Raw genomic sequence first — 13,083 nt, forward strand, 5'->3', positions numbered from 1 at the left:
TTAGGATTTAGGGTTTAGGGCTTAGTGGCTTGGGTTTAGGGTTTAAGGTTTAGGGTTTAGGGTTTAGGGTTTAGGGTTTGCTGCAGGCGCGACAGCCGCGATGTGGAGAGGGAGCTTCGTTTGCTGCGGCAGTTGACGGATATACAGCACGAGTGTGTTTTCTTTCTTTTTGTTTCTGCTGCTGCTGTTGCTGCTGCTGCTGCTGTTGCTGTTGCTGCTGCTGTTGTTGCTGCTGGTGTTGCTGCTGCTGCCTCATTGGGGGGTTGTCTCTTACGTTTTTATTTTTATATTTGTTTACTTATTTTTTGTGTTTGTATATTTTTGTTTGTCTTTGTTTGTTGTTTTGTTTGTTTGCATTCTTTTTCTTTGTCTGTTTTTCTTTCATTACAATTGCCTCTGACTTTTATTGCTTTGTTTCTGTTATCATCGTACTTCCTATATATATATATATATATATATGTAGTTGTATTATCTTCATACGTCTATAGTATTATGTATATTATATATGTATATATATGCACAGTTTATGTACAATATATAGATATACACCACATTATCTATATCTATATATATCTATATATATCTATATCTATATATCTATATCTATATCTATATCTATATCTATATCTATATCTATATCTATATCTATATCTATATATATCTATATCTATATATATCTATATCTATATCTATATACATATATATACATATACATATATACATATATATATATATATATGTGCTATAGGCTTTCTTGTGGTGTTGTTGTTTACGTTGCTGTGGGTGTGCACAGCAGTTTCTTTCTGTGTATTTTATTTTATTTTATTTTATTTTATTTGTTTGTTTTGTTTTATTAGACATGAAGAGAGACAATTTCACGTATTTAATCAAGTGCAAATGGCTGTAGAGGCATTAAAAAGCAAATTAGCAGCACCCCCTAAAAAAGCAGCAGCAGAAGCAGCAGCAGCAGCAGGAGCAGCACAAGCTGCAGCAGCTAAAGCAGCAGGGACGGCACAAGAGGAAGAAACAGCAGCAGCAGCAACAGCAGCAGGAGAAGAAGCAGCAGCAGCAGCAGCAGCAGCAGAAGCACTTGAACCCGACCCGAATGAGTTGCTGCGTCAACGTGCAGCAGAGCTGCTGCATGATGAAATCCGCGAATTGGGTTTGTCTTTTTTCTGTTTTCTTTTTATATTATATATATAATATAGAGTAGATATAATATATATGCATATGCATATATTTACGTATATATGTTATATATATTTTTATCTATATATATATATATATATATTGTATGCATATATATGTGTAATACATATTGAAGGGGGTTTGCTTCTTTTTCTGTTGTTTTTGCGTTTTGTTGCTGCTGTATATAGCCTTGGCTGTGCACATATATATGCATGAATATATATGTATATATATATATATATATATATTTATTTATTTATTTAATATTTATATTGCTAGTATATACTTGCATGTAATAACGACATCTTCTCAGCCAGCAACAACAGCAGCAGCAGTAGCAGCAGCAGCAGCAGCAGCAGCACAGGGGTGTTTGTGCGTATGTATGCATCTACTGCAGATCTCTGCATGCAGCTGCTAGCACAAGAGTTTGCTGAAGACGCAAAAGAAGTTGAGCACTTCATGACAGACGCCAGAAGCCCTCCAGATGAGGTAAATAAATAAATAAATAAATAAATAAACAAACAAATAAATAAATAAATAAAATAATGCTGCTGTATGCATGTTGGGGTGTTTAGTCGCATGCATGTGCTTCCGTGGTGTACGTACAGCTAGCTGTTGTCTGTCTTGCATTTGCTGCTGCTGCTGCTGCATCATTATACTTATTGCTATTGATTGTTGTTGTTGCTGCTGCTGCTGCTGCTGGTGTATTCTGCAGCTCAAAGCCCCGCCAGAACCACCCGAAGAGGAATCAGCAGCAGCAGCAGCAGAGGATTTAACATCGAAGACAGACAAACACACTGCAGCAGCAGCAGAAGCAGCAGCAAATGCAGGCAAAGATAAATAAAGCGCAGCATTTGCTGCAGTTGCATGCGTGCAGATGCATGCAGAGATTTAGGGCTGTTCTTAAAAAGGTGTAGTGGATGTGCTTCTGCTAAGTGCTGGCACAGGAAGTGCTTACATATATATATATATAATATACATAATATATATTATATGTAGTATAAATAATATATTATGTATATTGTATGTTATGTGTATATTACACAGAATATATATTATATATGAGCTATATAATATATATTATGTAGGTACGCCCTATTGTATATATTATATATGTAATATATAATATATATTATATATATATTTATAATTTATTTGTACATTTGCAATACCGTGCATGCATGCAGTGCATGCGTAAAGGGGCTCTTCGGGGGAGCAACTTTTGCTGCTGCTGCTGCTGCTGCTGCTTCCCGCCAACCAGAAGCAGCACAGCAGCAAGGCACGTAGCAGTCCCTCCTGCGTAAGAGCAGCAGCAGCAACAGCAGCAGCAAACAGCCTGGCTGTCCTTTAGAGTGCTTTTCAAGCCCTTGAAACAATTGCTAAAGCAGCAGCAGCAGCAGCAGCAGCAAGAGGAGCAGCATAATCTCGATGCTGCCTTAAGGTACTGATGAACGATGACTGCAGCATCAGCCTTGCGGTGTATATACACTTTCAGGTGTACATACAGCTCAACGAGGTACAGCAGCAGCTCAGCGCAGGCATAGGTCTAATCATTTTTCTTTTTAGGGCTCCAACGCCATCAAATAACTTCAATATTTAGCTGTACATACACTGCATGCATGCATGCATGTATCTGCAGCAGGATTTTGGGCTATTAGCTGCCTATACACTGCAAACGCCGTTGCTGGTGTATCTTGGGGGTGTCTGGTACTGCGGTGTATAGGCAGCTAATAGGTCTAAATATTGCAGACGATGATGCGTTACTTTAAATAAAATACAATAAATAAAATATAAAACAAAAGAAGGGGGCAGGGGCGTCTCCTCTGCACGCTGTACATACACCCCAGCCACACTGTCTTTGTTTTTTTTGTTGTTTGTTTGGCCGGCTAAGACGGATTTAAATCAATTAAAACAAATGACGTGAGAACACTTCGTCAGAGAGATGCATCCTCTCTATAAGTATATAATATTTATAATATATACATATATGCATTATATATATATATTATATATATTATGTACTTATGCGTATACATACATATATATATATATGTACATTTATATATATTCATATATATATATATATATATATTTATATTTATATATATATATTATATATATTATTGTATATTATATCAGGTAGTGCCTCCTTTCATTTTAGTGTTTGTTTTCTTTTGCATGCGTCTCATGATCGTGAAGACTTTTTTCGTTTGTGTTCATTGCCTGTTGGTGTGTCTCTGCTTCTTCTTTAATCTTTTTGGGTATTTGTTTGGATGCTGCATGCATATCTTTATGATTATCTTTATCTATTTTTTCTGCTGCTTTGTTTGATTGTTTTGTTTCTTTATCTGTCTCTTTATGCGGTGGGTTTGTTTGTGCATGCGTTTGTGTAGATGCTGCTGTCTCTTCTTTTTCTTTGATTTCTTTTTCTTTTATTTGTTCTTTTTCTTTTGTTTGTTCTTCTTCTTCTTCTTCTTCATGGGGAGTTATTGGCTGCTCTATTTCTTTTGTCTCTCTCTCAATTTCTTCTTCTTCTTTCTTTGTTTGTTGTTCTGTAGCAGCAGGTTTTCTCTCTTCTGGTGTAAGCACATGCACTACACCAATTTCATCTGCCCCTAATATCATCACCTTTTCTTCTCCTGGTGCTTCCGCTGCTGCTGCTGCTGCTGCTGCTGTTGCTGCTGCTGCTGCTGCTGCTTTAGGCTTAGGAGGGGCCCAGTACTGCAGTAGACACAACTTGTATATCCCTGGAGAGGCAACCTGCAGCGCCAACATAAATAAATAAATAAACAAAATAAAAAATAAATAAATATGCATATGAACATATAAATATATATATATATATACATATATATACATATGTAGAATAAATCAATAGTACATGCAGCACAACAGAATAAATAAATAAACAAAATAAATGCAGTGAAAAAATAAAGGAAATATAAATCAACAAATTTGGCAGCAAAACCAAAAATAAAATAAATACAAAAAGACACCAAACAAACAAAGTCAAAGAAAAGCAGCAAAACAAACGCAGCAGAGAAAATAATATACTATACTTGTATACATATATATATATATATGTATATATATATATATATATATACATGTATATAAGCATAATGTATCTATATTATATTATTTATATTTAATAAAAAACATATATATATATATATATATGATAAAGAGTAATGGGTGTATTTGCATGTATTTTTCTTTGTCTGTTCACTTGGTTATGTTATAATTATTGCATTTGTTAATTTTAATTTTTTTAGGGTTTTACAGACCTGAATATTCTCAAAGACAGCTCCGTCACTGAGTATTTTAGGCGGAGGCATTTTAGTTTTGTTTTGTGTATCGTTTAGAATTGCAAGCACTGCTTGTGCGTCTGTTGGGCTGTACATACACCGCAGATAATAATAAGTAGTTGTATATATCTTTTGTTTTAATTTCAATTCGTTTTATCTCGTTTTTATTTCTATAAATATTAAAGACATTCTTCTTTCACTCAGACAGCCCCCCTTCAAAGACCTAACTTTACTACTCTTTTTTGTTTTATTTATTTATTTTTGTTTTGTTTTTTTAATTGTTTTTAATTATTTTCATTCTTTATTTCTCACGCGCATTCTGTATTCTTGTGAACAGCAACCAGCCGCAAACAGCTGTGCATATTATTGCCTTTAATAAAGAGTGCTTGGGGTAAGGGGTTATCAGGCGGCTGAGAGAAAAGAAAAAACAAAAAATAAACAAATTAAATAATATTACATTATATTATACTATATTATATTGTATTATATTATATTATGCTAATATTATATAATATTATTATATTATATTGTATTATATTATATTCTTACCTAAGTGCATTACAATATAATATATTATATTATAATAGCACTTATTTATTTTATTTATTTGTTTAACTTACAGAAACCAGCAGTTCGTAGGTGCGCCCCCTCACAGGCGCAGCCATCGCACACCGCGTGTATGACTGCAGCAAAACAGAAGAGAATTTGTTTATTAAAAAGATATATAATAGATAATATATTACATGTACTTATTTATATCTATGTGTTATATATATAATATTATAACAATAATAATGATAGTGATAATAATAATATTAATAAGAATAGGGTTATGATTGTATGCTGCAAAGCAATATATACGTATATGTACAGTTATGCATGCATTTGCATAATTATATATAAAATAATATTATTTTACAGACATGCATTTTTACTAAATAGAAGCAGTAAGCAAAACAACAAATTATAAATTAAGTACAAACACCACAACGTTGTGTATATATTGTATATTATAAATATATTATTATTATTACTATCTATAGTATATGTAAACTTATATGTATATGCGCAGAGACATATACATAGATAGATAGAAAGATGAATAAACAAAAGAAAGATAGATAGACGTGTGCATAGAGAGTAGAAGGCATATATAAATATATATATATATATATATATATGTATATACGCATATATATATATATATATCTTTATTTATTTGTATAAACCAGTGAATGTATATAGGAGATAAGGAGTCAAACTGGTGATTAAGAATAAGCATTAATTTAGAGTTAATTGATTAAAGTAGAATTGCAAGAAATTTACTTGGGGGCAGGTGGCTGTCTCTTGGTTAGTAAACGGCGCACAGGTTCGGAAGCCTCCGCCTCCAGCAATTAAATCATATCTCTATAAAGACAAAACAAAATAAATAAATATAAAGAAATTAATCTTCTGTTTATTTGATTATATACATTCAACAGACATACAGAAATGTTGTGGGGTAGCAGTAGTAAGCACAACGCTATTTATTGCATTAATAGGATATATTTATTTGCTTTTTATATCATGTAAATAAAAATATATATATACTTTTTTGTTTATTTGCATAATAATCAAGACAAATCAGAGAAGCAAAAAATAAATAAATGAAAACCAAATAACTCGGTGCGCAGGTAATAACAAATATACAAAAAGAGACAAACTAAACAACAAATAAATAAACAAATAAACGAACAAACAAATAAAATAAAATAAAATAAAATAAGCAAATAAATAAATAAATAAAATTAACAAACAAATAAAGTTGTATTACTTACAAAACAGTGCGTAGGCACCGTGGGTTTGTTATCGCAAGTGCTGGGGGCGCATTCTGCAGCACAAAGAAATAAAGAAATATATATATATATAATATAATATATATATAATTAATATAATATATTTATATATGTATAGGCAGACAGTTATAGATAAAGAAGGTGAGTATAATGGTGTTTAATTAGCAATGAAGAATTAGTAGGAATTAAAGAAGTGCATGAGAATATGAATTAGATAATAAAAGTAATATTCTTTGATTGCGTTTGCAGTAAACAGCCAACCCACCAACTGGGCAGTCTAAAGGAGATGCTCCAGTTTGTTTAGCTAGCAGCATTTGCTGCTGTTTATCTTCTGCTGATGTCTCTGCTTGAGGAAGTTCTTGAGGTCTCAGTACTCGGTTGTTTGTCTCCTTTAAAAAGCGTTTACTCACAGCTTCACTCTCCGCTGTTAATTGCTTTAAAGTGCTTTGTACCTGATGCATGCATGCAACACAAACAAAGACAGAAAAAAACAAATTCTTACAAACAACAGATGCATATCGTTACGCGCAGAGTCAAACAAAAGGAAGAATACACAAACAACTTAATGCATGCACATCACCACTCCTGCCCCTGATGCTGCTTCTGCTGTTGCTGCTGCTGCTGCTGCTGTTGCTTCTGCTTTTGCTGCTGCTGCTGCTGCTGTTAGTGATATTTTGCTGGCTGCTGCCGCTGCGCATCCCCGCAGTGCAGCAGTGAGTGTACAACATCCGCGAGAGCATTGAAAGCAAGCGATTTAAAATAAAATAAATTAAATTAAATTAAATCAGGTTATATTAAATTAATTAATGCTCTTACGCTTGTTAGCTTGCCCCAAATACCAGATACAGCCGATTGCATGAGCACTTGAAGATGTTTGAGTTGATTGAGGTGAGCCATTTCTTTTTGTTTAATTTGCATTTCTCTTTGTTTTAATTTATGCTGCACTTTTAAGTGAGTCGCCAGGTGCTGCGCTGTCTCCGTTGCTGCTGCTAACTGTCTGTGCTGCTCTTCATCTTGCACGCTCATCGCCGACGCCCCCGTTGGTGTTATTACATTTTCTCTAGGCCCTCCTTCTCCTAACATATGCAGCTTTAAAAGAGCTTCTTGCTGTTCAAAACAAACAATTAAACAGCTACCAAACCATCTATACATATATATATACATAATATGTATATATATATATATATATATACGTATATATATATGCACGCATATATGTATGTATATATTTTATATTTATGCTGATGTTTACATATGTGTATGTATGTATATTTATACAACAAAAGCAGTGCATCAAACATGAAGAAGGAAGGACAACATACCGAAGAATTGCAGCAAAGAAGAAAGCAGAAAAATGAAAGGAATAAAGACAGAAGAATAAAAGTAAACGTAAGTAATAATATGCAGCAAAACGCAGAGATTAAATAATAACAAAGAAAAAAAATTAATAACATCAATAGTAACGACCAGAAGAAAACAAATAACACACAAAGGGAACAATTCACTTAAAAGCAGAATAAAGACAAACAAACAAAACAAACGAACAGGAAGATGCATGCAAACGCACAACAACCTCCAGATATATATATATATATATTTATATATTTATTATTTATATACATACATATATATAATAAAAAGAGTATAGCGAAGAGCAAAAATAAAATAGCAGACAAATTATAGATGAATAAACATAAACAGAAATAAACAACAAACAAAGGCAAGATGTGTGCAGCAAACAACAGAAGATAATACGAGACAACCGCAGCCAAAGAGAAACAAAAGCTACGAATAAACAATTAATTAAAATAAATAACAAATGAAGAAAATTTGCATTATAAATAAACAATAAATAGACAGCAAATAAACAGTAAATAAGCAATAAATATACAATATATACTTTGTAAATAGACAGAAGATATGCAATAAACCAAAAGTGAATGAACACTATATACATAGCAAATAGACAGCAAACAAACAATAAACAAACAATAAAAAAACAATAGCGACACAGTAAAGAGACAGCAAAAAAACAAGTATTCAGGCGGTATACAAACAACATAGATCAAACAAATACACAAAATGCATGCAATTAATAAGCAAAGTATTAATAATCTGTAAACAATATAAAAACAATTCAAGATATACAAGCATTAACATTACGCAAACAAACTAATAGAGAAACAAACAAAGAGATGCAGATTAAAAGCAACAGCAAAAATGAAGAAAAGTAAATGCATTAAGTAGAGGTGGGAAGAAACAGCAAAAAAATAAATAAAAGAAAGCACACAGCAATGAACTCTCAACATACACAAGGAGAAGATGAGAAGAGGAAGCAGATAAACAAACACACAAAACAAGCAAACAAACAAAACGAACAAAAGAAGGCAGGGAGAGATATACAGAGAGACAAACACAGCAAACACACGAAAAAGCAAAAGAAAGAGACAGATAAATATGCATTGGAGAACCAGAAGAGCAGAAAGACAAATGAATATAGCAAACAAAAAGAAGTAAGAAAGAACAGACATATAAATATGTAGTAAAGAAGTAAATAAAAAGAGATAAATAAAGATTGACTCCCTACCTCCATGCGCTGCAGGTTAGCAAGTTTTGTTGCTCTCTCTGCTATTTCTTTTTTTCTTTGTTCTTCTTCTTTTGCTTTTTCTTCTTTCTCTCTTTCTTCTTCTTTCTCCTTTGTTTCCTTTTCCTTTGGTGGTGTCTGTACAGGTACAGCTGTTTTTGCAGCAGGCGGCTCTTTGTGAGTTTCTTCTTCTTTTTCTTTTTCTTCTTCTGTCTCCTCCTTTTCCTCTTCTTTTTTTGCTTTTTCTTCTTCTTTCGGTGGGTGTTTTGCAACGGGCATTTCTTTATGGGTTTCTTCTGCTTTTTTCGTTTCTTCTTTTGCTTCTTTTTCTGTTTCTTTCTCTGTCTCTTTTGCTGATTCAGGTAACAGTGCAGCTGTACGCCCGCTCTCCTTTATACTTTGCAACTCTTCTTCTTCTTCTGGTGCTGATTTAGAGGAGCTTTCTTTACTGCTTGCAGCTTCTTGTTCTGATGCTGCAGCTTCTTTCTTTTCATGTGGTATAGCTAAGGGGGGCGCATGCCCTTTCTCTTCTTCTCCTTTGTGTTCATGTTCTTCTTTGCTTGTTTCTGTCTCGGGAAGCCCTTGAGTGTGTTGTGTGTTTGCCTCCGCTGTCTCTGCTGCTGTGTGTACAGTCTCTTCTTCTGATTTGTCTGCCTTTGAGGGATGTTCACTCTCTTCTCTATCTTCCTCTTCTTCCGCTTCCGCTTCGCTTTCTTGCTTTGTTTTCTCTGCATTTGTTGACTCCTCTGCAGCAGCTGACGCCTGCACCAATGAGGCAGCAGGAATTGCCTCCATGCTTTTCTCTTCCTGTGTAGCAGCAGCAACAGAAGGGTCAGCAGCAGCAGCAGCAGCAGCAGAAGACTGCTCCCCCCTTCCTCCTCGTTGTTGTTCTCTGGCCTCCACTTTTTCTTCGTCTGAAAAGAATTCAGGCAGAACGGGAAAGTGCGGCTTTACGTTGGAGTAAGTGTAACGAGAAGGCAGCTGCAGAAAGGTCTCAGATTCATCTTCAGCATCATCTTTCTCTTCCCCTGCATTATCTTTATTCGAAGCAGACTGAAGAAATGATTTGCCCACAGAACTCAAAAAGGAAGTTTTAGAGTAGGAACTGCTGCGGGGACTCTTCTTTGCTTCTGCTGCTGCTGTTGTTGCTGCTCTAGTAACTGATGCTGCTGCAGCAGTCTTTGGTTGTTCGTGTGCTTCTTCTAACTCGCGTGGGCCCCTCAAATGCACTCTAGCTGTCAGTTCGTTCTTGTATTTCTCCCTGGTGAGCATCTGAGCTGCTGAGAAAGGGTCAATGACACTTCTTGGTGTGTTTTTGCTAGAACTAGAGTGGTTCTTCGAGAGTTTCATGCTGCCCGTTGACTCTCCTTCACCTTCTTCCGCTGCATGCTTGCCGTTTAAATGCTTCAGAACGAACGTAGTAACAGAGGGGCTTCGTGCAGGGAGGCCCCTGCTAACTATGTGAGCGTGGGAGGGTTCAGAGGCAAAGAAAAGAACAAAGAAGAAACAGAGAAGCAGCAGCTGCAGCAGAGCCACATATCTACTGCTTACAGACATTTTAAATTGCTGAAGAAGAGGAAAGCTTGACCGCTTTCCAGAGAATGAAGAATATGCATAAAGCTGCTGCCGCGGGAAACTCTGCATATACACCCCAGATCGCATGGAAACATCATCAACACAACAACCCCCTTCTCTAAACCCTTTAGAAGAGTTAAGGGAACAGGAGGGCTTCATGTTTGTGAGCTGAGAGAGAAGAAGTTGCTGCTGTTCATCGTCAGCCAGAACGCAGAACAGCGGATAAACCCTGTGCTGATCAGACAAAAAGAAGAACACAAGACCTCACAACAGCTGGAACGACAGAAAACTGCATTCATAAGATATTGAATTACTTCAAAGGTAAAGCTGCAAACACACGGCACTCTCACAATGCCGCATCGAACCTCGGACGAAGACAGACAGAACAAGGGCAGAGGCTGGGGCCCCCAGTTGGCGCGACCTGCCGTCTAAAGAACTGAAAACAGGTACAGTCAAGAGCAAAGAGCCCCTAAATAAGTTAAAAAGAGAAAGAAGACAAAGAAAATCAAACGGCAAGGCCTCTGTTCAGGGCTGACGACGGCGCTGCTGCAAACACGCAGCCCGAGAGCAGCCGACTTGAATATGTGAGCTGTAAGGCGGCACAGCGAAAAACAAGAGAATATCTTAAGTGAAATTCAGCATTTCATAACTCAAAAAACGCAGTTCAAAGTATTGTTTGCACAAATTGAATCTAATTATGCGCAGCATCTCCAGCTGCCCAGCTGCAGACCGCTGGCCTTCGTCCTCCCACCACGCCGTAGAGCGCGGCAGCCTGAGGAAGAGTTGGTTGTGTTTTCTTTATCTGCTTTTTACTGCATCTTTTAATTGGTTTTTCTTAAGCTTTTAGACTTATTGCTCCCTTATCTTTGGTAGATTACGCGCTTACAGGGAAGACAACGCCCCAGCCTTCAATCCCTGTTGCATGACAGATTAGGGTGCGCGCTGGGCTGACCCGAAAGAAGCGGCGAACCGGCTTATCTTGAATATATCATAATTGAATTCTTATTTCGATTTTAATAAATTTACTAAAAACAATATTCATTAAAGTGATCAGTCAAGCATCTTGCAGCGCTCTTGTCAGCCCTTCGTAGAGTCAGTGCCTCGCCCTAGGCGCTGGAGGTCGGTATTTGGCCATAAACAGAAAATGAACAGAAAGTGAGCAAAATTTCGCCGTGCAAATCGCACTTATTACCTGTAAAGGCGAAATGAATGGTGAAGGAGTCCGAACTGAACGAAGCAGAAAGGAGGGCTTTGGATGCAAGGCATTGTGGTTGAGAATGGTGGCGCACATTTCCTTAATTTTCTTTGAACGATACTGATACTCTGCCATAGTCTCTCTCACAAGAGGATAACATGCAAGACAAATGAATCAGCTGCATTCAACAAATTCAACTTCTTCTCTAGGCAAAGTAGAAATGCCAACCTCCGCTTGCACAAGTAACTGTATCAAAAACTCGACGCATGCTGTTCACCCTAAGGACCAAACAAAAGTATATACTTGCACTTAAAAAAACAAATGTTTCGTTTTAATTGATTCAACTAGATACTCTGAGAAAATGAGGAGCCCGGCATTCTGTTCTCATGATAACTCCACCAGATGAAGGGCGGGTCATGCAAACTAATTCAAAAGCCTCAGTAAGCTCATTAATGTTAATGTTATTGCGTACTTGAATAATAAATGGCAATGCTGATTCGTATTTAAATGTTAATATTACTACATCAAATAGATGCCTTCCTTGTTGAGCGCATTGCATACGAAGCTACAATTTAATCATTAATGTTAATATCTTTATGCAATGCGCTCAACAAGGAAGGCATCTATTTGATGCTTTTCAAGAGCTTCGGGAGATTTTAGGCTTTTGGGTTGCCTCTTCAGCATTCAACGATCTAGAGAATATCAGACGCGTCATGAATATATATATATATATATATGTATATACATATATATATTTAATGGCTATAATATGCAGATAGATAATCCTCCGGGTGTTATTTGGATGTTCTGAAAACAGCGATTCCAATAGGCAGGCCAATTCCAATAGAATAGAGGCGCACTGCATTTACAATCAACAGATTTTGGTTGTAAGGACTGAGATTTGAAATAAAAATAGAAAGGGAAAACACTCCATATTCGTGAGCTCGTTCGGTGGTAATCCGGTACAGCACAAACTGCGTATAGCTCAACGCATTTTGGGGAAGCTGTCAAATAATAATTTGACAGCTTCCCCAAAATCTGTTGAGATGAAACAAAATATAACAAATTGAATCAAAACTAATGTGAGTTTGATGCGAGGATACGAAGCATGTGCCTTGAAAAGAAACTAATGCGCGCAACCATCTTCCACCAATTATGTTGAGGATTATTTAATGAAAATTGCATAATTAAACTTAGACAAACCAAATAATGAGACTTTGCAAATGAAATGCAGCCGAATATGAAATAGACTGGTGCACCAGCTGCGCCGATTCAACAATGAACTGAGGCAAGAGAGAAAGCGAACGAAGATAATTTGAAGAAAATAAGTTCAAGAAAACTAGGTTAAAAACCTTCTATTGACTGTCTAATTCTCCTATTCCTCGCATGCTCAGCAGA

General features: G+C 36.0%; 2 protein-coding genes across 2 annotated transcripts in view; one reads left to right on the forward strand and one right to left on the reverse strand.

Annotated features, from left to right (window-relative positions):
* Positions 1-2,032, forward strand: part of EAH_00002240 (hypothetical protein, conserved) — a gene marked incomplete at both ends in the record, with an annotated part of 9,472 nt that extends 7,440 nt beyond the window's left edge. The window contains 4 exons of the mRNA XM_013394643.1: positions 87-152; positions 858-1,162; positions 1,586-1,677; positions 1,904-2,032. Of these exons, the coding sequence (XP_013250097.1) occupies positions 87-152; positions 858-1,162; positions 1,586-1,677; positions 1,904-2,032 (592 nt within the window). The remainder of the gene's footprint in view (positions 1-86; positions 153-857; positions 1,163-1,585; positions 1,678-1,903) is intronic.
* Positions 2,033-5,895: 3,863 nt separating this feature from the next.
* On the reverse strand, positions 5,896-10,472 carry EAH_00002250 (hypothetical protein, conserved; the record flags this gene model as incomplete). Its single annotated transcript, XM_013394644.1, has 4 exons — positions 5,896-5,903; positions 6,597-6,783; positions 7,148-7,438; positions 8,919-10,472. 4 exons carry the CDS (start codon positions 10,470-10,472, stop codon positions 5,896-5,898), a joined length of 2,040 nt encoding a protein of 679 aa, XP_013250098.1.
* Positions 10,473-13,083: the final 2,611 nt, after the last annotated feature.

Source organism: Eimeria acervulina, genomic scaffold (genome assembly GCF_000499425.1).
Source record: "Eimeria acervulina Houghton genomic scaffold, Eah_scaff7, whole genome shotgun sequence".
Classification (NCBI taxonomy): domain Eukaryota; phylum Apicomplexa; class Conoidasida; order Eucoccidiorida; family Eimeriidae; genus Eimeria; species Eimeria acervulina.